This window comes from Cataglyphis hispanica, chromosome 10, assembly GCF_021464435.1.
Source record: "Cataglyphis hispanica isolate Lineage 1 chromosome 10, ULB_Chis1_1.0, whole genome shotgun sequence".
Taxonomy (NCBI): Eukaryota; Metazoa; Arthropoda; class Insecta; order Hymenoptera; family Formicidae; genus Cataglyphis; species Cataglyphis hispanica.
This window is the reverse complement of record NC_065963.1, coordinates 1,254,184-1,280,314: the sequence shown is the minus strand read 5'-3', so window position 1 is coordinate 1,280,314 and position 26,131 is coordinate 1,254,184. Positions and strand designations below refer to the sequence as shown.

Sequence of the window (26,131 nt, the reverse complement as noted above, 5' to 3'; positions counted from 1 at the left end):
TGAGCAGCAATCTGGGAAACTACGGTTGTAACATTCTGCCAATTTTAAAAACTATATTTTAGCTAGTAATTAAGTACCGCTTTTATCCCTGAAAATACTTATGAAATATAGAACAATTATTTATCCATTTGCTTTTATTTCAGTTGTTAACTAATTTCATTAATCGCTTATAGTTCTAGTTCCATATGGCTATTTAACTTAAAAACCGAATATATTTTAATTCTTTTAATAATAATAATTGATGGCGCAATGAATTGAGAATTCCTTAGATTGACGAATCAGGAAGCATTATTTAGAACTAGCAAGTTGTACAGTGACGTTCTAGAACTAACCTGCTGATTACTTTAAGAACAAACTTGCGAGCAAGCTTCATATTCGATAATATCGATATTAATATCTAATTTTTAAGATTTTAATATTTAATATAGACAAATACATAATAATTACTCTTAAACTGAGGAATGAATGCGCCACACTTTATGGAATCATAAAATATATATAATAATAACTTGTTGAAAATATTTATAATTCTTTTATGTTAAATATTTATCCAAAACATCACATACAAACTTTCAATACTATATTTAATATAATTTAACCTTATAAATAATTAAAATTATAATAATTAAAACAGGTTATTATATAATGCTTCCATGAAGAAATGATTTTTTTAAATTAATATGCTTTATTGTAGTATCGCTCAAGCGATTGTTACGTCTCAGCGACGCTCTTTCTCTCTCTATACCTCAGTTAGTGAGAAAAAGATTGCTCTCTACTTTTATAGGGCAACCTGCTTCCACCGGCTATACCCCAGGGAGGCCGAGAGCTAGGACTAATCTAGTGGATCTAGGGGAATGATGTAGGCGCTGAACTATTTGGTTACTAGGAAGTTTCACTAGGTATTTTAGGGATATGGACGCAACTAGGTATACGTAATTCGAAGGTTAATCAGGTTAAAAGAATAGATTTTTAATATTGTAATAAAAGAAAGATATCGATTATGGTTTCGTTTTAGCGGCAAGTCCGCTTGTATTGCGGGTTCACCATATGCAAGGGGCTTGTTACTTAAGATATATATATATATATATATATATATATATATATATATATTAATTAGAAACCGTAAGAGTTAGAGAATCAAGATTTGAAAAGGAACATTATGATAGAAATTAAGGATAGTTAACAAATTGTGGGCACTAAATAATAGAGAGTTAGTTAGATCGAATTAATTTATTATGAGAATTGTCTAAAGGATAAGGTCTTTTATTTAATATCAATACTTGATTATATTATGACTCTAAATTTCTGATAGAAAGGGAAGGTTTAGAAAAGAGGTCGAATGTCGCCAGGGGCACCGTAATTAGCGCTCGGCAACTAGGTTCAAGGATTGGGTTGTGTTCAGAAAATTAGATAATAAATTTGATTTCAATTTAATCTCCTGTTGTCATTTCTTGTGGGAGATTTTTAAATTGATAGGAAACGCCGCCAGGGCACCTCGATCAGCGCTCGGCAGCTAGGTTTAAGGGTTATATAAAGAATTCAAGAAGAAAGGAGGGAGTCGCCAGGGGCACCATAAGCGCTCGGCAACGAGGTTTAAGGATTATATTCAGAAATTAGGAAGAAAGGAGGGAGTCGCCAGGGGCATCAAAAGCGCTCGGCAACGAGGTCAAAATTTAGGAAAAAGGAAGTCGCCAGGGGCACCATAAGCGCTCGGCAACGAGGTTTAAGGATTATATTCAGAATTTAGGAAGAAAGGAGGGAATCGTCAGGGGCACCATAAGCGCTCGGCAACGATGGATTTTCGGGAAAAAGAGCAAAGTGTTGCAAGATTAAGTCAGGTTCAAATGACAACAGTAGTATATATATTTTGCATGGAATTTATAAATCTTACTTAGTATTGATATTATGGGTGTGTTTTAAATAATAGTAGGATAATAGATTAAAGTTGACTGACTGGAAACTGTCAGCCACATGCTAATGCTTGACAGAGGATTTCTTATTATTTAGAGGATGAAAAGGTAATTAAATGATATTAGGGGTTGTCAGTCAATTCAAATAAAGTTTCTAATATTTATGGAAAGATGGGGATTTATAGTAATTGTAAGTACTTACCGTGATGTGGCAGGAAAATCCTTCCTTCTGTTCAAGTTCTGGTCGTACTTTGTTAAGCCCTTCTCTCGTCCTTTAAGACCTCGGTCGTGGATGAAGTAGGCCGGATAAAAGTACACAGATGTATGCACAAAGTTTTTTATTATTTCCTTAGTTTTACACAACTTAACACTGAATCGACAATTATATTAATCGAAATGGAATAGTGAATAGTACGCGAACAATGAACGAATAATACGGAGCGAATACTTGTACGAAATAGTAATGAATTAGTAATGAATAATGTTAGCTAAGAATAAATGATTCGAATGCTTGAAGATCTCTTAATTGACTGACCGAACTGACTGCCCCGATTTTACTGTCTTGAACTGACTGTAATGCTATGACTGAATGATCTGAATGTAATGCTCCGCATTGAATGTAATGAACGTAATGCTCCGAATTGACTGCCCCGAAGGTTCGAAATCGCCGGCTTATATACTGTCGAAACAAAGGGTTTTCGGGCCGTGTGCAGATCATGCGTTGCGCTCTGAAATGTTCTTAGAATGATTCAGTGGAGGACTTCTGAGAAGAAAGATTTTTAACAACAATTCTTCTGAGAATTGTCGATCGATATGTTTATCTGACTATTGAGTTTCGGCGCTCGTGGTCGTAGCCGTCGCGAGTCCGTTCGACTTATCGCTCGCAATATCAGGTTTCACTGATATGAGGCCTCTTATGCGCGTTCTCTTCTTAAGCTTAGTTAATATTTTATAATATAAAATCCTTAATAATATGGTTAATATTCATGCTTAATAATTTATGGAATCATTTGTTCTATTTATTTCAGTTCTGATAATAAGTTAGCAATTTATATAAAGTTATGGCATTCTATAGTTTAAAATATAGATATTTTAGATAACTTATATGTATTATATGTAATGTATATAATTTATGATTCCATAGAATATAAGCCTCTTAAATTTATATTTATGGTCGCTTGATCGATACTACAATAAAGCATATTAATTTTATTAAAATCATTTCTTTATGGAAGCATTCGCGCATTATATAATAACCTGTTTTAATTAATATGATTTTAATTATTTATAAAGTATAATTGTATTGGATATAGTATTGAAAGTTTTATATGTGATGTTTTGGATGAAATAATTATAAATATTCAACAAATCATAGTCAACAAATTATTATTATATACGTTTTATGATTCCATAAAGTACGGCGCATTTACTCCTCAATTTAAGAATGAGTAATTATTAAATATATATTTGTCTGTATGATTAAATATTAAAATCTTAAAAGTTAGATATTAGTATCGATATTATCGAATGTGAAACTCGCTCGCAAGTTCGTTCTTAAAGTAATCAGCAGGTTAGTTCTAGAAAGTCACTGCTGTACAACTAGCTAGTTCTAAATAATGCTTCCTGATTCGTCGATCTAAGGAATTCTCAATTCCTTGAGCCATCGATTATTATTACTAAAAGGATTAAAATATATTCGGTTTTTAGGTTAAATAGCCATATGGAACTAAAATAATAAGTGATTAATGAAATTAGTTTACAATTAAAATAAAAGCAAACGGATTACATAATTATTCTATAGGTATTTTGCAGTGATAAAAGCGGTACTTAATTACTAGCTAAGATATAGTTTTCAAAATTGGCAAGACGTTACATCTCCCCTCTTATTTAAGAATAAATTACGATGTTTTCGTAGCGATTTGTTCGAGATTCTTCAATCGGTCTCTTAGATTTTTATAAGCATGATTTTCAGAATCATCTATCTCAATGGTTGCTGATTCGATGTTGACTCCAGCGTTTTCGCTTATTTTTAAAGAACAATCGGTCGCTGGTGGTTCTAGGGGCAATAGGGGTGGCTCTTCGGGTGCAGAGGGTGGTGATATGTCGTCCTTGTTGTTGTCGTCTTTGTTAATTGGTCCTCGTGCGAGATGAAGTAATAAATGGGCGAGAGAGCTCCAGATCGTACTTAATTACTAGCTAAGATATAGTTTTTAAAATTGGCAGGACGTTACACGACGTTGCGCGGAGTTCGGACGGTCAGGTGTACGGATCGTAAGACTCGAGAATACTCGAGGAGAGCGGCGAACTCGTCCACTCTCGGTCCTTTACGGAGATGTTGTGACGGGATTCGTCTCTAGAACAGGTAGTCGAGAATTCTCGACGGAGGCTGCGAACACGTCAACCTCCGGTTCACTGTCTTTCGACGGTTTGGAGCGGTTTCTGGTATTATCTCGTGCGTATTGCTCGAGCGGATTCAATTGCCGGTCTGGTACAGATCTTTGATCTGTCGGGCTTTTTATACCCTTACGGTTACGGAGCGGTTGCGACACCCGCGCCGTTTTACATCCCCCTCGGCGTGGGGGAAACGACGCGGGGCCTCCGGCGTTGAGTGTTCGACGTTCGCCGGAAAACGCTCGGCGCTGCTCGGCGATCGGCTGTTTACGACAAACACCGTTGGTGTTTGTTATTATTTTAAAAATAGGGCGCTAAGCGCCTCTGCCCCTGCTCGGCTGGTGTTCGCCGGGCGGCAGACTTCCGACGGGTGACGTGTCGGGAACGATGGGGGGATGCATCGTTACAATATTATCGAATGTGAAGCTCGCTCGCAAGTCCGTTCTTAAAGTAATCAGCAGGCTAGTTCTAGAAAGTCACTGCTGTATAGCTAGCTAGTTCTAAATAATGCTTCCTGATTCGTCGATCTAAGGAATTCTCAATTCCTTGCGTCATTATTATTATCGATTATTATTATTAAAAGAATTAAAATATATTTCGGTTTTTAAGTTAAATAATCATATGGAATTAGAACGATAAGCAATTAATGAAATTAGTTAATAACTGAAATAAAAGCAAATGAATTAAATAATTGTTCTATATTCTATAGGTATTTTGCAAGGATAAAAACGTTACTTAATTACTAGCTAAAATATAGTTTTTAAAATTGGCAGGACGTTACACTGCGCTGCAAATGTTACTTCCAACATCCGATTGGATATTCCAGAATTGTTTTTACTAATAGCGTATTCGATTTGTTGATTTTACCCGACTCTGGGTCGATTCGAGTCAGATCTCAAGTTCGATTTGAAACTCAATAACTCTAAACTATCATGGCAGAAAGCGGTTTATGATTGGTTTCGTGATTCATAATCTTCATCAAAGAATCTTTAACATTATTCTTGATCATCATCATCATAGAAATATAAATATATATTATATAAAATAAAAAAAAGAATGAGTAGTAATAATAAAAATATGATAAATAATAATGTTAAAAACTCTTAAGATCTCTTTTTGCGAAATCTAAATTGAGTGAGGGCAAGAAACCCCGTAGACTCCACCCACCAGTCCAAACAGGTCAAAATCAATTTTTCAAGAACTTTCAAAAGACAAGAAGTAAAAGAGATAAGGCGATATTTTCTTGAGATAAGCTTGGGGATTAAGAAGACCAAGGATTGAAGCCACGAGGCCAGGAAAACTCCGGTATTCAAAAGATCGTTATAAATATCGAGCAGAATCTGCAAGTGTTCCTCCGGAACGGCTGAAATCATAACATAGTCTGTCTGGTCAAGATCGGGAGAGGAGCGCCTCCTTGCATTGCAAATCCCTGACAAAAGTTCTTCAAAGGTGAAGGGATTTTCAAACATCTTGCAGGAGTAGTTAGAGGGGAAATCTTCGAGAGAGGAATAGATTTTGTGAAAAAAGGAAGGGGGATATAAAGAGCTCATAGAGCTCCGAATTCCATCAGAAAGAAAGGTGTTGGAATTGGGGGACGGAGTGACAATGCCCAAGTGCCAATTTTTGAAGCGTTTAATGATCTTCCATATATATGAAACCGGAGTGTTAGGATTAAGGCTCTGGCAGAAATTTCTCCATCCTTTTCTTTTCTCCATTCTCAAAACACGCCTTGAGATAGCTTCCTGTTTTTTAAAAGCGAAAAAATTAGAATATGAAGGAGACCTCTTGAAGACCGAGAGAACTCCTTCTAAGATTGACAGTCTCTTGGCAAGTTTTGTTCCTCTAAGGGGCCGGTAAGGAAGATCATTTTTTAAAAGAGTTGGAAATTTTATTGCAGGAATCACCCCTCGCTCTCCGAGGCAAACAACTCCCTTATATGGCGGGTAAAAATCTCATATCTGTTTACTGTTTTTAACGCAGGATCGCTAATAGTCTCCCTGAGAACGCATGAGCCGTCACACAAGCCCCCCACAAATTGCTCTCTCTCGATGGGAGACAATTTGACCCTGTGGGAGAAATTCCTTTTCCTCAAGATGGAAACCGATCGGAAAACGATCATTAAGATAGGTATCGTCGAGCATACCCCATTCACACAAATCGATGATTGAAGGAGAAACGAAAGTGAGATCTATTGCCGACTTCGCCTGGTTCGGGCGAGACAAGAAGGTGGAAGACCCATTGTTAATGCAAATAAAGGACGCGTCCAGGGCCGAAGACAGTAAAGTTCTGTCCTCCCTGTCCAAACAATCGCATCCCGACTCCTGGTGATGAGCGTTGAAGTCGCCCAAAAGAATCGCGTGAGAGAAGGAATCTCAAAAGGCAAACAAGAAATCGTAGTCCTGGGCAGAAAGAGATACATGTGGGTGCCTATATATTGAGATAATGGTGAGATCAAAGCTCTCAAAGTGAACAGTAACAGTCATGCACTCCAGCTCATCACCAAGCTGAAAACAGTTATTTACAAGACTGTACGGAATGGCCAAGAGAAAATCACCGTTATTACGAGTAGCAGAATCCGCCCGGAACACACTAAAATTCAACAGGCTGCCGCTAATACCGGGATTAAGCCAAGTCTCCGACAAGGCTAAAACATCGAACTCTTGAAACAAAGAATGAGAGAGAGCAATCTTATTAAGAAGTGAATGAGGACTTCCGTTTCTGATGTCAAGGAGTGTGTTTCAAGGTGGTTAACGTGTGTAGTTTGTAGGCAGTAGAGAGTTAAAGCGAGGCGTGGAAGAGGAGTGAGTGTTGGTGTGGAAGCGTGTGTGAAAGAGAGCGCGGAGAAGTGAAAGGGGAAAGTGGCGGCAAGGTGTAAGGGCAGATATAAGAGTGTAAAGGAAGGTGTGGATAGTGACGAAGCCACAGATCAGTAGGTAGCGAAGAGCGTAGAGCGGGTTAGTGGATAGTGACGGGAGTCTGCATAGAGGGCGCGGGAAAACAAAATGGCGCAGTTTGCCATAAAAGAAGGAAAAGAAAGGAGAGGTAGCTACGGAAATGTGGAGGAGCTTTTAAAAAGGAAAAGAGAAAAGCCGATGCTAGGGAAGGGGGAGGAGGAGATATTAAAAAGCAGGAAAGGAAAGTGGAAGGATGGATAGAGGGAGAAGGAAGGATGATGAAGGATGGAATGGAGGAATGAAGGAATGGAAGGATGGAGGGAAGGAAAGATGAAGAGATAGAAGGATGGAAGAGGAATGGAAAGAGGGATAGGAGAGTGGTGGATAGAGATGAAGGAAAGAGAGGAAAGAGATGAAAGGAAGAAAGAGAAAGAAATGGAAAGAGGGGAAAATGGAAAAGATGGAAAATCGTGATATCGGGGAGGGAGAAGGGAATAGGACGGTTAGTAGGGGAGTAAATGAAGGGATAGGGAATAAGATAAAAGAGTTGGAAAGTAGAATGGAAAGGAGAGAAAGGGAGGAGAGAAGAAAAAACGTAAAGGAAGATGGAGGTGGAGAGGAGGAAGGGAAAGTGAGAAGGATAGGTGGAAGTGGAGAGAAGGAACTGTATGAGAAAGGTGGAGGAAGGAAAGGAAGGAATGGAGGAATTGGACGTGGAAGGAAAGGAGAATAAGATGGAGTTTAGATAGAGTTTAGGAAATAGGAGATTAAGGGCCGGGCCGTGAGAACTCAGCGATTGGAGAAGAGGACTAAAGAACTCAATAACGGTATCAAACAAGGCCAATAATTTAAGGATAGGAGCAATTTCTCCATTAAGGCATTAAAAAAACTAAAGAGATGATCGTGTAAATCTGGATTATTAATAGAATAGGAGTTGGAGTTTGGATTGGGATTGAGATTGGCAGGATGAGGAGGGGGAGGATGGAAAGAGGAATGAGAGGAATAAGAAGTGGATGGGCGAAGATGAGATCTCATCCCATCCTCCAATAGGGGCGAAGAAAGTCTTCCATGAGGAGAAATAAAGAAGGAGGAGTGATCGGGTGGAAAGCTGGAAACGAGCTGAGAATTTTTTCTACGGGGAGGAGTGAAGAGGCCGCCTTGTTGTGGTTAAGAGATTTTATATTTTGATAAGGCAAGGATGGAGAAAGCAGAGAGTCCGAAGGAGAAAAGACCTCCTTGTGAGAAGAAAAGCTCGATTGCAAAACTAGAGTATAACTTAGGAAAGGGGTTTGAAAGGGCACAGAAAGGGAAATGGAAGAGGAAGAGATAGAATGTAACGGAAGGGAAGAAGGATTATACAGTGGAGGGAATTCATCAAGGTTGGATATAGGATTAGGGATAGAATCTGTCGGGCGTCTCCGAAAACGAGTTCTAGTCTCCACAAGAGGAACGTTTTCATAAGCCGCGAGCTCTCTAGCTCTTCTCTGAAAAATGTATTCCGGATAGTTTGAGCTTGCGGTCTTATTACCCTTGCAATTGATACAAAAAGGCGGTCCATCTTTTTTAGGACAGGATCTCTGAGTCTGGATCTCCGTGAGCCCTCTCTCCACAGTGCAGACAACGGGACTGACTCTTGCACAGGGCACTCAAATGACCATATCGCAAACATGTAAAACAAAGTGAAGTCCTAATCAAACAAAAGGCTCCACAGGGTGTCTAACCATATAAGTATACATATCTTGGAAGTAAACCTTTAAAAGTTATTAAAATAATCTTGCAAGGAATAAAATCAGACTCCTGATCCTCGCACCGAGAGGACGGATAAGCATCTGTATTCCTATGTCTTCTGTTGAGCCTGTTAACAGAGCCGACCACAATATCGCTATCGATTCCTCTTCGAATGTCCTAGCCCGATAAGACAGAAGGACATTACGAATAATTCTCTTTCTTGTAGTTCTGAAAAGAAGAATGAAGGCACTCTATTTTTTAATTTTCAAAATGGAATTAGACATCAAATTATTAGCGGCTTCCCGAGATTTCAACTGAATATTAATCTTCAAAAAGCCGATCTTTTTAATTTCCAAAATATCTTTTTTTAAAATGGAATACAGAAGACGGCCAACGGCAATAGGATCGATTGAAGACGCGGAATTTTCCGATGACTGGATAACAACGTCGAACGGACCTTGTGAAATCCTATCATACTTCTTTGTTTCAGAAAGAAACGAAAGGTCATACTTATTTCTGTTATTCGAAGAGTCGAAAACATGTTTACCTGCATTCGGGACATCTCTCTTTCTCGTCCCACTGCCATCACTCACCGAAGGAAGCAAATTCCTTTCTATTTTTTTGCGCTTGTTGGGAACATTAGATCTAATAGACTTATAACTAATATCACAAACTTCCTTAGGCGAAAGAGCCTCCGTCAAGGTGGAGGGGTTAGGTTGAAAATTAGATGCAACATCGTTAGCAGACTCAATTTCTGTTGCCATAGGATCAGAAAACTCGATAGGAAAAGAGGGAAAGGAAAACGCAATACGATCGAGTCTATCCTCGTCATTAGAGATCTGCACGTCTTGTAAAATAGTAAAGGTAAATGCTGGAAGCTTTGGCATAAGCGAAGGATCCTCCCTTGGATCCTGAGTCGAAATATTCCCAGAAATAATAGCCTGGCCGGAAAAGCCGGCTGGCAGAAATGGCTGGCCACCAAGCAGCACAAAGTACAGAAATAAATCGAAGGCACAAAGATCGGTGAGAAGAGCGATAAACAATTGTTCACAATAAGATTCAAGCAATATAACATGCGGCACTAAGATAATCACTTTAAAGAAGAAGAAAGTTGTAAAATTACAGGCCCACACTGAAAAAAAAGATCGAGAGACAATAGGCTGTATGTGTTCACTCTATCACGGTCCGCGCTAGAATCCTTGTCTGATGTTATCTCATCCCAACAATCCGTGTGCTCAACATGTCGGTCATGTGCCTTCATGAACGCTACACACATACGCGATGAAAGAGAGACGAAGATGGCGCAATCATTTCTCTTTGTCTAGCAATCAATTACTATCACTATCGACAATATCGAAAAGTGGATGTAGCACAGACATGAACCATATTGAAAGTAGATGTTGCACGGACATGAACCAATCGACAGTTTTATCATGGCTCCAGAAAGTGGATGTGACCATGTAGTTCCAGACGGCGTAAAATAGATGTATGTGACGCTAGTGTACGACCTAGAAAAAGCGTCGTACGAAAAATGGCGTGGCGACTCTCAGGCTTCTCTCTGATTATAGATTTGTATATTATAGATTTTCAGTACTGATAATGAATTTTAGAATATTGGACAATGAATTTGGGCCTTTATAAAGGCCCGAGCACAGACTTTTGCATAAGCGCATAATCATTATGCGCTTGTGCAAAAGTCTATTAGCGTATTCGATTTGTTGACTCTACCCGACTCTGGGTCTAGTCGAGTCAGATCTTAAGTTCGATTTGAAACTCAATAACTCTAAACTATCATGACGGAAAATGGTTTATGATTGGTTTCGTGATTCATAACCTTCATCAAAAAGTCTTTAATATTATTTTTGATCATTATCATCATAAAAATATAAGTTTATATTATATAAAATAAAAAGAAGAAGTGGTAATAATGAAAATATGATAAATAATAATGTTAAAAACTCTTTGATGGAGATTATGAATCACGAAACTAATCATAAACCGCTTTCCGTCATGATAGTTTAGAGTCATTGAGTTTCAAATGGAATTTGAGATCTGACTCGACTCGACCCAGAGTCGGGTAGAGTCAACAAATCGAATACTTTATTAGAACTTAAGTGTGGGGTCTGCATGTCAAGTGTAGATGGAAAAGAAATTTTAATCTCGACTGTACTCGTGCGACTCACCATGTTATTAGTCACAAAAAGCAGCAAGAAACTGGAATCAATCTTTTTGAAATCTTGCACAATAATCTTCTGCGCTCGACGCTCGGTGCTCGATGCTGCCATTTAAAGGCACCTTAAGGGTCGACAGGAGTGACGGGCGAACTCTGAATTGATATTGGAGACCTCGCACAATGTGATAATATGAAACTCCGTTTTCAGGGTTACCAATGCTGAGAAACAAATTCTCAATGTATAGGTGTATGTCCATATACGTACAAACACCATTGCATCGCTCGCGCGGACGCACCGCAGAGAGAAGGGATAGAAAAAAATCGACAATCATGCGATCCTTGTTCCTCTAGCGTATTGTTTTACGGCCGAGGTACGGCCTGAAAATGCTTTTTAGCCTTTTGTGGCAGAAAACAGTAGTGCAACAAAGCTAACAAGCGCCCATTTTATATGAATTTTATATTTGCTTACGTACATATGTGTGTATTATGTACCAATAATATCTAAAAATTATATGTAGGATTAAAAATTGATGATAAATAATAACAGTAAAATAATAGTTTACAGAGTAAACTAATATACAATATGTAAAGTACGAGGTTGTTAGACTTGGTAATTCATTGCTTTTCTACTTGTTGCTTTTTCATTTATATTTTATATATTGCCAGCATAATAGAGCGATATGGAGAGCATGATTATTAATTCTTGGCTGACATTATTTTTTAACAATTATTGATTTATAGATCAACAAATGTGCTATCTTGATTTGTTTTTGATTATTTCGATTTTATCGTGTAAAACATCTGCTGCATAAAATACTGATAACATGAAAGCATTTATAAAAAATATATAATATGGCTTAGTGCAAGAGTGTTCGGTCTATCACGCAGAAGACACGAGTTCAATTCCACAGGCATCTCAACAAAATTTTTTTATATATTTTGTTATATAAATATTATTATATTTTGTGAGAATATTTAGAACAATTGTTAAAATTTTGAAAATATGTTAACCATTTAGTAACTATACACATATATTGTACATATATGTATAAAAAATTAATTTTATGTATATATTAATAATATCTTGTAATAAATCAATAATAGCTAGAGAGAAAATCTAATGATTAGCTTAAATATATTTCACATATTAACATATTAACATATTTTTATATATATTTTAAATATAAATATAATTTTCACACGAAATATAATAACGTTTATATAATAAAACATATAAAAATTTTTGTTAAAACGTCTGATGTGGATTAAACTTGAATCTACTATGTGACTAAACATCTTGCATTTCGCTTTATGTACGCTTTCATGCTACCAGTATTCATGTAGTATATGTGCTTACGCGATATCAGTATAATTGAAAAAAAATAATATATAATTATTAGTATATGAAACTGCGATTACGATTGTTAAAATGTATGTCAAAATGTAATGTCAAACAAGGATTGACAATCGTGTTATTTCTATTCCGCTGTCATGATACATATGAAATATCGAGAACAAAGCAAAAAAACATCAAGTCTAAACATCAAGGTAACCGTGATTTACATATTGTACATTTGTTCACTCTATTATCTATTATCCTACTATTTTTATTAGTTATCATACAATATTTAATTGCATGTACAATTTTAACTATAATTTAAATATATATACACATATGCACACACACACATATATATATATATATATATATATATATATATATATATATATATGCAAATATAAAATTCTCAAAGAATGGGCGCCCGTTAGTCTTGTTGCATTACTGCTTTCAGCCACGAGATGCCAGAAAGCATTTTCAAGTCGTATCTCAGCCGTAAAGCGATGTGCTACAGGAACAAGGATCGCACTCAACTATCGCTCCTTATCTGATATTATCTTTCAACAATCACATCTGTGTGCTCAACATATTAATGTTTGTGCCTTCACGGACGCTACATATATACTCGAAAGAGAGACAATAACAATGCAATCTTCTCTTTGTCAAGCGATCAGTGGGTGTATTATGTGCTCAATGCACTAGGTGTGTGTCACACAGATACTGCACACATATACGGTGTAAGAGAGAGACAAAGACGGCACAATCATCTTTCTTTGTCTATGTTACATCTCAGCGACGCTCTTTCTCTCTCTATACCTCAGTTAGTGAGAAAAAGATTGCTCTCTATTTTTATAGGGCAACCTGCTTTCACCGGCTATACCCTAGGGACGCCGAGAGCTAGGACTAACCTAGTGGATCTAGGGGAATGATGTAGTCGAGGAACTAGTTGGTTACTAGGAAGTTTCACTAGGTATTTTAGGGATATGGACCCAACTAAGTATATGTCATTCGAAAGTTAATCAGGTTTAAAGAATGGAATTTTAATATTATAATAAAAGAAATATATTGATTATGTATCTAAATATCTAATGTATTCATCTATGTTCAAATGATTTTCAGTTAATTGATATTTTAATTGGGAGCTTAGATCATGAAAAGGAATTGTTAAATTTTGTTGATAACTTTCCTTAACATATGTTATATTTTAATATAATTGGTTTAGTAATATAAATTCTGGCGTATACGTGAATAGGCCAGTAGGGTCACTTATTAGATAGAGACCGTTATTAGTTAAGTCGATTTTATTACGAAGTTTTATTTGTGAATGTTTTTGAATGTCTTTATCTATGAGAGAATTTCAGGCGATTTATAAGGGCTAGAGAGAAAAAAACTCTTTTACAAGATATTATACGAAGTTTTGATTTATTAGTAAAATGTTTAAACTGAGATAGATTAGAAATGCATTTGACGCGTTTCTTTATGCCGGATCTATGGTTCCGTTTTTTACGGCAAGCCTGCTTGTATTGCGGGTTCACCATATGCAAGGGGCTTATTACTTAAGATATATATATATATATATATATATATATATATATATATATATATATATATTAATTAGAAATAGTACAAGAGTTAGAGAATTAAGATTCGGAAAGGAATATGATAATAGAAATTAAGAGTAATTAATAAATTGTGGACACTAAATAATAGAGAGTTAGTTAGAGCGAATTAATTTATTAAGAGAATTGTCTACGGAATAAAATCTTTTATTTAATATCAATACTTGATTATATCATGACTCTAAATTTCTGATAGAAAGAGAAGGTTTAGAAAGGTGTCGAATGTCGCCAGGGGCACCGTAATAAGCGCTCGGCAACGATGGAATCTTAGGGAGAATAAGTAATGTCGCCAGGGCATCATAATCAGCGCTCGGCAACTAGGTTCAAAGATTGGGTTGTGTTCAGAAAATTAGATAATAAATTTGATTTCAATTTAATCTCCTGTTGTCATTTCTTGTGGGAGGTTTTTTTTAAATCGATAGGAAACGCTGCCAGAGCACCTTAATCAGCGCTCGGCAACTAAGTTTAAGGGTTATATCAAGAATTGGAAAAAGAAAGGAGAAGGTCGCCAGGGCACCATAAGCGCTCGGCAACGATGGATTTTCGGGAAAAAGAGCAAAAGGTTGCGAGATTAAGTCAGGTTTAAATGACAACAGTAGTGTATATTTTGCATTGAATTTATAAATCTTACTTAGTATTGATATTATGGGGGTGTTTTAAATAATAGTAGGATAATAGATTAAAGTTGACTGACTGGAAACTGTCAGTCACTTGCTAATGCTTGACAGGGGATTTCTTATTATTTAGAGGATGAAAAGATAATTGAATAATATTAGAGGGGTTGTCAGTCAATTCAAATAAAGTTTCTAATATATATGGAAAGACTGGGTTTTACAGTAATTGTAAGTACTTACCGTGATGTGGCAGGAAAATCCTTCCTTCTGTTCAAGTCTTTAGTTCTGGTCGTACTCTGTTAGGCCCTTCTCTCGTTCTTTAAGACCTCGGTCGTGGATGAAGTAGGCCGGATAAAAGTACACAGACGTATGCACAAAGTTTTTTATTATTTCCTTAGTTTTACACAACTTAACACTGAATCGACAGTAATAACAATTAATATATTAATCGAAATGGTATAGTGAATAGTACGCGAACAATGATCAGGTGCAGAGCGGATGAATGATTCGAAAATGAGTTCCTGAGTGAATGAATATAGAGCGAATACTTGTACGAAATAGTAATGAATTAGTAATAAATAATGTTAATTAATAATAAATGCTAGAATGTAAGAATGAATGATTCGAATGCTTGAAGACCTCGTAATTGAATGCTGCTTAATTGAATGAAGGTTCGAAATCGCCGGCTTATATACTGCAACAAAGGGTCTTCGGGCCGTGTGCAGATCACGCGTTGCGCTCTGGAATATTCTTAGGATGATTCAGTGGAGGACTTCTGAGAAGAAAGATTTTTAACAACAATTCTTCTGAGAATTGTCGATCAATATGTTTATCTGCCTATTAAGTTTCGGCGCTCGTAGTCGTAGCCGTCGCGAGTCCGTTCGACTTATCGCTCGCAATATCAGGTTTCACTGATATGAGGCCTCTTATGCACATTCTTTTCAGCTTAATTAATATTTTATAATATAAAATTCTTAATAATATAGTTAATATTCATGTTTATTAATTTATGGAATCATTTGTTTATTTATTTCAATTCTGATAATAAGTTGGCAATTTATATAAAGTTATGGCATTCTATAGTTTAAAAAATAGATATTTTAGATAACTTATATGTATTATATATATGTATGTAATGTATATAATTTATGATTCCATAGAATATAAGCCTCTTAAATTTATATTTATGGTCGCTTGATCGATACTACTATAAAGCATATTAATTTTATTAAAATCATTTCTTTATGGAAGCATTCGCGCATTATATAATAACCTGTTTTAATTAATATAATTTTAATTATTTATAAAGTATAATTGTATTGAATATAGTATTGAAAGTTTTATATGTGATGTTTTGGATAAAATAATTATAAATATTCAACAAATCATAATCAACAAATTATTATTATATACGTTTTATGATTCCATAAAGTACGGCGCATTTACTCCTCATTTTAAAAGTGAGTAATTATTATATATATTTGTCTATATGATTAAATATTAAAATCTTAAAAGTTAGATATTAGTATCGATATTATCGAGTGTGAAACTCGCTCGCAAGTCCATTCTTAAAGTAATCAACAGGTTAGTTCTAGAAAGTCACTGCTGTACAGCTAGCTAGTTCTAAATAATGCTTTCTGATTCGTCGATCTAAGGAATTCTCAATTCCTTGCGCCATCGATTATTATTACTAAAAGGATTAAAATATATTCGGTTTTTAGGCTAAATAACCATATAGAACTAGAATGATAAGCGATTAATGAAATTAGTTAACAATTAAAATAAAAGCAAATGGATTACATAATTATTCCATAGGTATTTTGCAGGGATAAAAGCGGTACTTAATTACTAGCTGAAATATAGTTTTTAAAATTTGCAGGACGTTACATCAAACGATCAGTGTACTACAAGAAAAATTTCCCCATGAGCTGCTCCTTAGATGCAGATCTAGTGAGATCCGCATATTCCATATTTCGCTTTGAAGAAGTTATATTATGTTATTCTTTATATAATTATGTAGTCCTGTACAGAGCCGGATTTTGCATTTTGGTTTTTTAAAAATTTATAATAAATAAAATACAACTTCTGGCCAACTGCACTTATCCGCCATGAGCTGTACCTGTTTTGTTTACTTATGGAATATTATTTTAATCATTTTTTCCAAAAAATAGCTTTGTACCGGACTGCGGACGACTTCTACTGATTACAAATATCATAATTTTAATGTGATTCTCTTTATTTTTTGGCCGTAATACGGGAAAAGTGAATCCGTAATTCACGGCTATCCGCGAGAGGTCTCTACTGTCTCTCCTGCCTTAAAAGCCATTGTTAAGCGGGGAGCACACACTTTTGCATAAGCGCATAACCATAAACATAAAGAAATTGATTGGTCCACAAATGTATGCATAAGAAAATGAACCAATCAATTTCCTTATGTTTATTGTTATGCGTTTATGCAAAAGTGTGTGCTTCCTGCTTTAAAAAATTTTAGTCGTAATCATAAGGCCGTAAGAAAATTGACCAATCACAATCAAACTTTCTAAAACATAATAAGAATGTTTGAACTGTGATTGATTGATTTACTTATGGCTTTACGATTACGACTAAAATTTTTTAACGTGCAATAGCCTTTACGAAAAGTGTGCGATCGACTTAACTCTTCTTTCATGTGTTCTTCTTTTTCAATGGAAACGGACCCATAGAAGTTTCTTTTAAGCCGAAATAACCATAGAAAAAAGAAGAAAAAAGTATGTCAAAATGTTGTCGACGACATCAAAAGATTCAGAAATTAAAGACGGAGAAAATAGGACTCTAATTAAGATCGTGGAGCGACCAACATTTATATTGAAAACTCGAGAAGGAGAAAGTAGAGCTGTTTCTCCAAGTCAACGTAATGGACACAAGTATGATATCGTGTATTAATTACAATGATTATTAATTATTAATTTTGTCATTTGTTACACTGTGTATAATAATATAATAAAAAATTTTTAGAAAGGATACTGATATATCTTCAGGAGCCCCAACGAAAATACCAGATTGTAAGTAATTATTAATATATAAAATTATTTATATATGTGCTACAATGTACACATATCAGTATACTTCAATTTATTTAGAAAACTTATATGTTATAATAGAGAAAATTAATATAAAATATGTTTTAGCAATTCGTATGTTTTCGATATGTCCTGAAATGAATACGTGTATCAAATTTATGGATGAAAATATGCAACTTTGTGAAAATCCAATAGATTATCTATGCGACCAACAAGATTTTCTAGTTGTTGGGTGTCTAGGTACACAAGGTGTTGGCAAGTCAACAATTATGTCATTATTAACATCACATTACTCGTATGTATTTACTTGTCCTTAGCTATTTTTATCAAATTAATTTTATTTTGATAATTTTATATTATCATTAGATCCAACATTTTCCAAGTTCAAGATTTATCTCATTACGAAAGTGATGCAACAAATTGTACTACTGGAATAGATTTTTTTATAAGTAAAAATAGAGTAATATATCTGGATACGCAACCAATTCTTTCTGGACTCGTAACTGATTACTCTGTATGTTTTGATCAAAAAAAAACTACAACTGATTTTGTGAATGCTGATTCTAATTTGGAGCTACAATCTCTCCAATTTACAGCATTCTTATTTTCAGTATGCCACGTTATTATATTTGTGCAAGATTGGTTTATTGATCCAAATTTGGTGAGGTAATTATATAATAAATATTTGTTAATTTTTTGACAAAATATAATTTTGTTTTGTTATAAAGTTATAATGAAGAATTAAATAACGTCTCTATATTTTTCTCTCTCTCTTTTATAGATTTTTACAAACCGCAGAAATGTTAAAACCATCCTCAACAACAATTATGGATCAAGATTATGTGGAATATTATCCACATGTTGTATTTTTGCATAACAAAGTAGAATTACAAGATTTTATGCCAAGTATTATTGATCAAATGAAGGTACTTCATCAGTTAGAAATTCTAAATATAGAATTTATTTTATGAAATACAACCAAAAATCTCTATCTTCTAAGTCTTTGTCTTTTCCACTGTCCTATTCTTTCCTAATTAGCTAAATTTCCTTAAACTTAATTCCTTTTATTGCACTTCTCTTTCATTATCATTAAATTTTATTAATAAGATCTTTATTAATAAATTTTTATTAATAAGATTTTATTAATATAGATCTGTCTTTTAGTTGCTTTCTTACTCTAAATTAATTACATAACAATATTTTTATTCTATATGTGTATCAAATTGTTAAAATATGAGTGAAGATTGAAGATAAAATTAGAATTTGTGAGATTATTTAATTTCATTAATGTACTAGAAATTTAATTGTATATTTAGATGTGTCTACATTTTCAAAGTTATACTTGTATATTTTTTTCCAGGAATTTTATAATAAAGTATTTTCAAGCTCTCGACTACAAACTCATAGTGGTATAGATATGAGCCATTGTTCAACAGAAAATGTTTTAAACTTATTTTTGATACCTTCAAGAAAAGAAGGTAGAAATCTGCTTTAAATCATTTATAGAAAATTGTATTTAATATTTAATAATTGCTTATTATATTAATATTGCTTATTGCTTACTTATTGCAGAAGATATGATATTTTGTGAAAATGGAAAATCTCTTATAGACAAACTACGAACAAAGATACACGGAGTTACTAGGAACCCAATGACACCATCTGTATTAACAGAAAAAAGCTGGTAAATCAAATAATACTCTAGATAGTATTCTGTATTTTAGTCAAATTATGGTACTCGATTTAAGAATGAATTTTTTTATTCTTTTCTATTCTTGTTTTCCTTTATAATTTCCTGAACTTTAACATTCAAAAAATTATGAATATCAAAGTGAGATATGAATATCAATAAGTTAATTTATTGATAAGTAAAAAATATTCAAGAATATAATTTTTTGTAATTAATTATATATAATGAAATAATATAATGTTATATATTGATAGGTATCATTATGTTTCAAAAGTCATGGAGGCAATAAAGAAAAGCCATCTATCTTCTGAATATGGAAGACTAATGCCTTGAATTTAAAAAAGCTGTTTACATAAAAGAAATAGAGGTATAATTCGCTTTATTATATGATACATTGTTTTTATAAATTATGATAAATAAAATTAAAGTACTTAAAAGTGTAATACAGAATTCTTTTATGAATTATAGAATTTAACATTTTTCGTTTTTTTATTCAATATTTTTTAATTGCTATTATTTTCTATCGATTTTCTTATTATCAATGTTTTGTTTGATATATTAATATTAAATTTTCTCTTGAAGTACAAAACTGTGTGTGTGTGTGTATATGTATGCGAGTGCGCACGAAACTGTTTTTAAATATAAATTTTGTCGTCTTTGAATTTTATGAATAATCTTCCTGTTCACTGTCAACTTGCTGCATTGATGCCATTTGTGCAACAGCCTGTAATTGCTGCCATTGTTGCTGTTCTGCAACTGCTTGTTCTTCTCTTGCTTTAGCGAATAGTTCTTGTTGTTGTCGCAATAATTCCTCTTCTGGAATTCCTAAATTTTCTAATCTAGTACTTTGACGTCTTCTTTTAGCCGCTACAGCCTTGCAGTCTCGTAATACAGCTTCCGCTTCCGCATTGTAATCGCCAAAACCTAATTTTTCAAGTGCTTGCAGAACGTGTTCTGCATTTATAGTTTTTTTCTGCTGTTGATTACAGATTTCATTTGCCTCGGAAGACAATAAATGAATGAATTCTGTACAACAGTTCAGGATGAGCTCCCTGGATTCATTTGCAACTCGTATTTGGGGTAAAATTTCCTTGATCATTTTGTTAATTGATGCACGAGGAAGGGTGAGCTCGTCATCATCAGTTGGTGACATCGTAGCCGAGGCCATTTGGTTCCTAGTATATTAAATATAAAACATTTTTTAAAGTTTTCAGAATAATTTACATCAAATTTTTTTGATGTGAATTATTTTACGCGAATGTAGGATGTATAAAATTTATATGTGATGTAATGTAATGTATGTATATGTGTATGAATGTATGTGTACATGTCTATATGTATATGTATTAATTTTTTTATTATTGCAAATAAATCTGATACTTTTGTTACTTGTGGTCATTTAATTGGGAATTAATAATTCTCTTAAAAATTATCCTTATATTCAGTAATTTATATAATTTTTTAATTATTAATTCGTCAAATTATATGATATTTATAGTAAAAATTCCTGATTGTATCACTTTATGATAAGCATTTGTAAGATTCTTAAGCACTTAAAGTAAAATTATCAGATAAGTATTATTCAGATAAGTTTTACCAGAGAGATAATTTTATTTAGACTTTAAAATTGAAATAAAGCACAGTATTTCTCATTAAATGAAGTAGACATCTTATTATTCCATAAATTTCAACAAAAACGAACTATATATATATATACACACACACACATATATACACATAGTAACTACATAAAATATGTAATATTTAAATTGTTTGATTATATAATGGTTTTTTATTGTAACATGAGATGTTTGCACAGTGCAAATGGGTTTTAATATATAATATGGTTATTATATTGTTTTTATGTTTTAATACAATATGTACAACAAATGCAGAGAATGCAATGAGATTTACTGGTGTTGTGGAAAATATTACAGTATATGCTATAAAAGATGAAAATTATCTTGAAAATGACAATATGTTCAAATCATTAAAATTGAATATATCTTGGATGCCACCAAATAAGGGAAAACAACCTTCTTCATACAGGTAAATAAGTTGTTACTTATAAGGATAATTTAAATATTTCAATCATTACATTCAAATGTTTATATATTATAGCATTATAATTACATGTATTCCAAAAGTAACCAATATAAATAAGAAAGAATGTATAGAAAGTTCTGCATTCTATAATGTACAAAATAAAAGTCCATTTAGCTTATTAGTACCGCAGAATAAATTACTGAGTGATATGCCAGAAATTCAAATACGTCCGAATTATACATATAAAATACAAGTGTATGCCAATCCAAGAGCTAAACCTGTAGGAAAGTTGCCTGAAGTAAGATTGTACACAGACATTACATAGATATGTATACTGTGTATACATACATATTGTGTATACATGTTTTCAAAAAATATGTGTTGTATTGTATAGGTCATCTATACAGTTCCAAAATGTATAAACCATAAATGCAGTTGCATGGATGCAAAAATGACTTTACCTATTCCAAAAGTAGAAATAATTCAAATGAAAAAAAATATTGTTATAAATTGGAATATTACATCAAATAGTTCTTACATCCATTCCTACATTATTAGGTACGATTTTTTTATTTTATCTAATTGATTCTCGTATTGTTTTGTTGCATATATTTTATATCATATACGACATAATAAAATGTACATATAATCTGAAATATATATATTCCAGTATTGGCATACCATTATCGACATCAAAAGCAGGATATTTTATATACGATATTACGAAGATAGGTAACGTGACCTCTACAAAAAATACCTTTAATTGGGATTTGAAGATTAACAATCAGTACATTAAAATCGAAAATGGATACAAAATATTAGTGGAGGCATTAGATTACCGAGGTTGTTCAGGAACTCAAGGCAGTTTTACTGTTATTAATATAGACGAAATTAAGACATTAAATGGCAATATCATTGTACATATTTTTTGAAAAAATATGCATTGACAATTAATATGTAAGTATGAAATTAATGTAATAATTATGTTGCAGTGGCTATTGCTTGCTGGTATTGGTATTTGTGTTATATTAGGATTTATCAGCATTGTGTCAATACATAATAAAACTGAATATAAATTGGAATGGCCATTTAGACAGTAAAGTAGAAAATTATCAACCATTTTTTCATCTTATTAATATATTATACGCTTATATGTATATTTTTGAATGATAGGGAACGAACTATTTCTGGATTTTCTGCTTATAAGTTGGCTCAATGGCCCAATTTAGTTTCCCAGAATAATATCAGTACATATGTCGAACAAAATTTAGAGGTAAATGAAAAAATATCAAATCATTACAGATAGAATAAAATTTCAAATGCATTCATGAAATATATTGCAGGAAAATTGTTGCAAAACACAAAATGATAAATTTGAAATGCCATACAAATGTATCAATCTTATATATGAATTAGGAAAAGGACAATTTGGCAGAGTATATTTAGGCAGCTTGAATAATAATGAAGATACATTAGTAGCTGTTAAAATGTTGCAATGTTCTGATACATCCAATGAACCTGAAGCTAGACAACAATTATTAGAAGAAATCAAAATAATGAAAGCAGCTGGTTCTCACCCGCATTTAGTGAGCCTTATAGGTTGCTGCACTTTACCACATAATCCTATATGTATACTTTTAGAATATATGGAAGGTGGGGATTTGCTCGCATATCTGCATTCTAGAAGAAGAGTTGAATTGGATGATTTATCTTGGTACTGTTTTGAAAAGACTAGATATGTAAATGTTATTGAAAAAAACAAAAAGAAGGATGAAGATTTATGTGGTGAAATTAAGAGGCAACAATTTATAAAATTTGCACTTGATATCGCAAGAGGAATGGAGCATTTAGAAGGTAAAGGAATCACACATAGGGATTTAGCAGCAAGAAATATCCTCCTCACTTCAGATCTAACGCTTAAGGTAGTGAATTCTATAATACAATTATTAAAAACATTGGCTTATTAAACTTTAAGAATTTATTGGATGTAGGTTTCTGATTTTGGCTTGTCTCGCAATGGAATATATGTGATAAATCATATGGCAGGAAAAGTTTGTCAACTCCCAATACGTTGGATGTCACCAGAAGCTATACGCGATCATGCTTTTTCTTCCAAAAGTGATGTCTGGTCATTCGGTGTTATTCTTTGGGAGATTGGAACTTTAGGTTCTTTTCCATATGCTAACATACAAAATGATGATTTGATGCGTTATTTAATTCAAGATAAATGTCGTTTATCTTGTCCTAATACTGTTTCTCATGATATATATAAAATTATGTATTCTTGTTGGAATACAGTGCCACATAATAGGCCCAGTTTTGCGCAACTTGTTTTAGATTTACAGACACTAAAAGAGCCTCTATATTTTATGCATGAAACAAATAATCCTTGTTACACATTATTATCACTTTAATAGATTTTAAAAACATTGATAAATATGTATTCATGTATGTATATATTATATATACAGGGTGTCCCAAAGCACCTGTGACAACGCTCGTGAGAGGGTAGCACAGTAAACTGAACAGAAAAGTCCTTTATCATTTTGTTCTATAACGCTTAACAAAGAAGTTATTATTGAGTAAAGTCTGGTCAATCATCGCCGATCTTTAGGCGGGTGCACATCGGTGAGCCGTGCTAAGCGCTCACGTACCATGCGCTATCAGACGCACAGTTCACTAACGTGCGCCCGGCTAAAGATCGGCGATGATTGACCAAAGTTTATTCAATAATAACTCATTTATTAAGTATTATAGGACAAATGACAAAGAACTTTTTTGTTCAGTTTACTGTGCTCTAACGCTCACGAGCGTTGTCACAGATGCTGTGGGACACCCTGTATGTATATATGTATGTTTGTATGCATGTATATATGTATGTATGTATGTATGTACACATAAATATAAAAATGAGGCTAAAGATACCAATTATTAATATTAAAATATTCTATAAAGTATCTTATCTCAGAAAGATATTGTGTGTGTGTGTATATATATATATTTTTAATTTATAAAAATCTATGCAGTTAAACTTTCAAGTTTTTATTCCATGGAATAATAACAAAAGCTGATATTGTGAAATAAAATGATTATTATATATAAATATTTCTTGTATTTAAAATATTTTTATATTTTTAAATACAGTGTACATTAGAATAACAATCAAGAAAAATAGTGAATCTTTCAACCTTAACATGATTATAGGATAACAAGGTTATGTTCAAAGTAAACTATTTTAACCAAATTTCTTCAAATATGATAAAGATTGTTAAGATAAGATGGACTCGAAGTATAAAATTGCAAAAAACACAAGAAAATATTGTCAAATTTGTGCCATTCTCTAAAAATTTTGAACAAATATATATATATATATATATATATATATATATATATATATATATATACACTTTTAAAGCAATATATATTTTCGATATATCGGAACAGTGAAATTAAGATTGATTGTGTTTTTTAATGCACTTACTTATTTCTCCTACTTGATTATTGACGAATTGTAAAATAATTAAATCCTAATATTGGTCTCTTGTTTTATTCTGTTTATTCCATAGCATATACAAACATATAAAGATAGACACAATCAACCTTAAAACATATAGAAATGGAAGGGGAATGGCAGACCAAGCAGACTGAAAAGTGTCTAAAGGAAGTGAGAAAGAAAATCATAGTTGCCTCCACTGATCTCTATACATAACTGGATAAGGCATACACTAGAATCCGCAGCTCATAGACTGTGGGCCAATTTCACCACCTTCGATCAAGTTAACCGACGGTTAAAATCAGCAGGGTGGCAACAGAAAATAGAGGTGAATGAAAACCAAGCATTCTTATCATTTCAGTTGCCACCCTGCCGTCAGTTAATCTAACCGAAGGTGATGAAATTGGCCCTGTGACCAAGCTCCATAAAGTTAGCTGGTCAGCATTCATTTTTATAATTTTTATAAATCGTTTGTTGGTGATTGTTGACCTAATTACGTTTACGTTACCAACGTTTGTTGGATAATATTTTTTTTTTGAAAATACAAAAATAAAATTTTGTGTGAAGTTAGCAGGAAAGATATTATTTTTGTTCCAATCTTAATTCAATCGATGCACAATCGTTTGTTGATTACGGAAAAACTAATTAAAATGTTTGTTGGTAAATATTTGCCTTGAAAAACGAAAAAAACTAATGCAATAATGGTGGCGGGAGAGGTTGGGTAAAACTTAAGATTGACTTTAAGATACACACGCGCACGCGCGCGCACACACCACACACACACACACACACGGGGCGGGGGGGGGTGCAAGGGGAGCCTTCGGCCTCCCTCCCGCATCCCCCCCGCCGGTAGGCTGGGTGGACCTTGCTTTATAATGTAGCATGTACTTTATAAGTTGTAAACCGAGGTTCAACAAACGATTCGTAAAAAAAAAATTATAAAAGTGAATGTTGACCGGCTAACTTTATGGAGCTCTGTGACTAATAGAATACCGGAAGCCATTAAAGTTGTGGACTATGGGTCTGTTCGTTTTAGCTGAACTGGCTGCATTAATTCAGATTTTATCTTTTTCTCTCCATATTGGAAAGATATATATATATATATATATATATATATATATATATATATATATATATATATATATATATACAGGGTGTCCCAAAAATTTTGACTT

General features: G+C 33.4%; 3 protein-coding genes across 4 annotated transcripts; 2 read left to right on the top strand and 1 right to left on the bottom strand.

The window, feature by feature from the left end:
• Positions 1-17,195: 17,195 nt before the first annotated feature.
• On the top strand, positions 17,196-20,553 carry LOC126852272 (nonsense-mediated mRNA decay factor SMG9). Its single transcript, XM_050596907.1, has 9 exons — positions 17,196-17,571; positions 17,663-17,709; positions 17,836-18,022; positions 18,094-18,393; positions 18,509-18,653; positions 19,088-19,205; positions 19,300-19,411; positions 19,672-19,784; positions 20,407-20,553. The coding sequence occupies exons 1-8, from the start codon at positions 17,426-17,428 to the stop codon at positions 19,748-19,750; spliced, it is 1,134 nt and encodes a 377-aa protein (XP_050452864.1). The 5' UTR covers positions 17,196-17,425; the 3' UTR covers positions 19,751-19,784; positions 20,407-20,553.
• On the bottom strand, positions 19,765-25,054 carry LOC126852293 (protein Dr1). 2 transcript variants are annotated; one of them, XM_050596957.1, is made up of 3 exons: positions 24,945-24,983; positions 23,041-23,143; positions 19,765-20,592 (listed from the first exon to the last, which is right to left on the bottom strand). In XM_050596957.1, exon 3 carries the CDS (start codon positions 20,583-20,585, stop codon positions 20,082-20,084), a length of 504 nt encoding a protein of 167 aa, XP_050452914.1. In that variant the 5' UTR covers positions 20,586-20,592; positions 23,041-23,143; positions 24,945-24,983; the 3' UTR covers positions 19,765-20,081. The 2 variants fall into 2 exon arrangements, with proteins under 2 accessions (XP_050452914.1, XP_050452913.1); XM_050596956.1 differs by lacking the exon at positions 23,041-23,143 and having other exon boundaries at positions 24,945-25,054.
• On the top strand, positions 20,600-24,544 carry LOC126852244 (fibroblast growth factor receptor 1-A-like). Its single transcript, XM_050596831.1, has 8 exons — positions 20,600-21,466; positions 21,539-21,761; positions 21,858-22,021; positions 22,134-22,380; positions 22,456-22,559; positions 22,637-22,736; positions 22,807-23,385; positions 23,455-24,544. Exons 1-8 carry the CDS (start codon positions 21,225-21,227, stop codon positions 23,875-23,877), a joined length of 2,082 nt encoding a protein of 693 aa, XP_050452788.1. The 5' UTR covers positions 20,600-21,224; the 3' UTR covers positions 23,878-24,544.
• Positions 25,055-26,131: the final 1,077 nt, after the last annotated feature.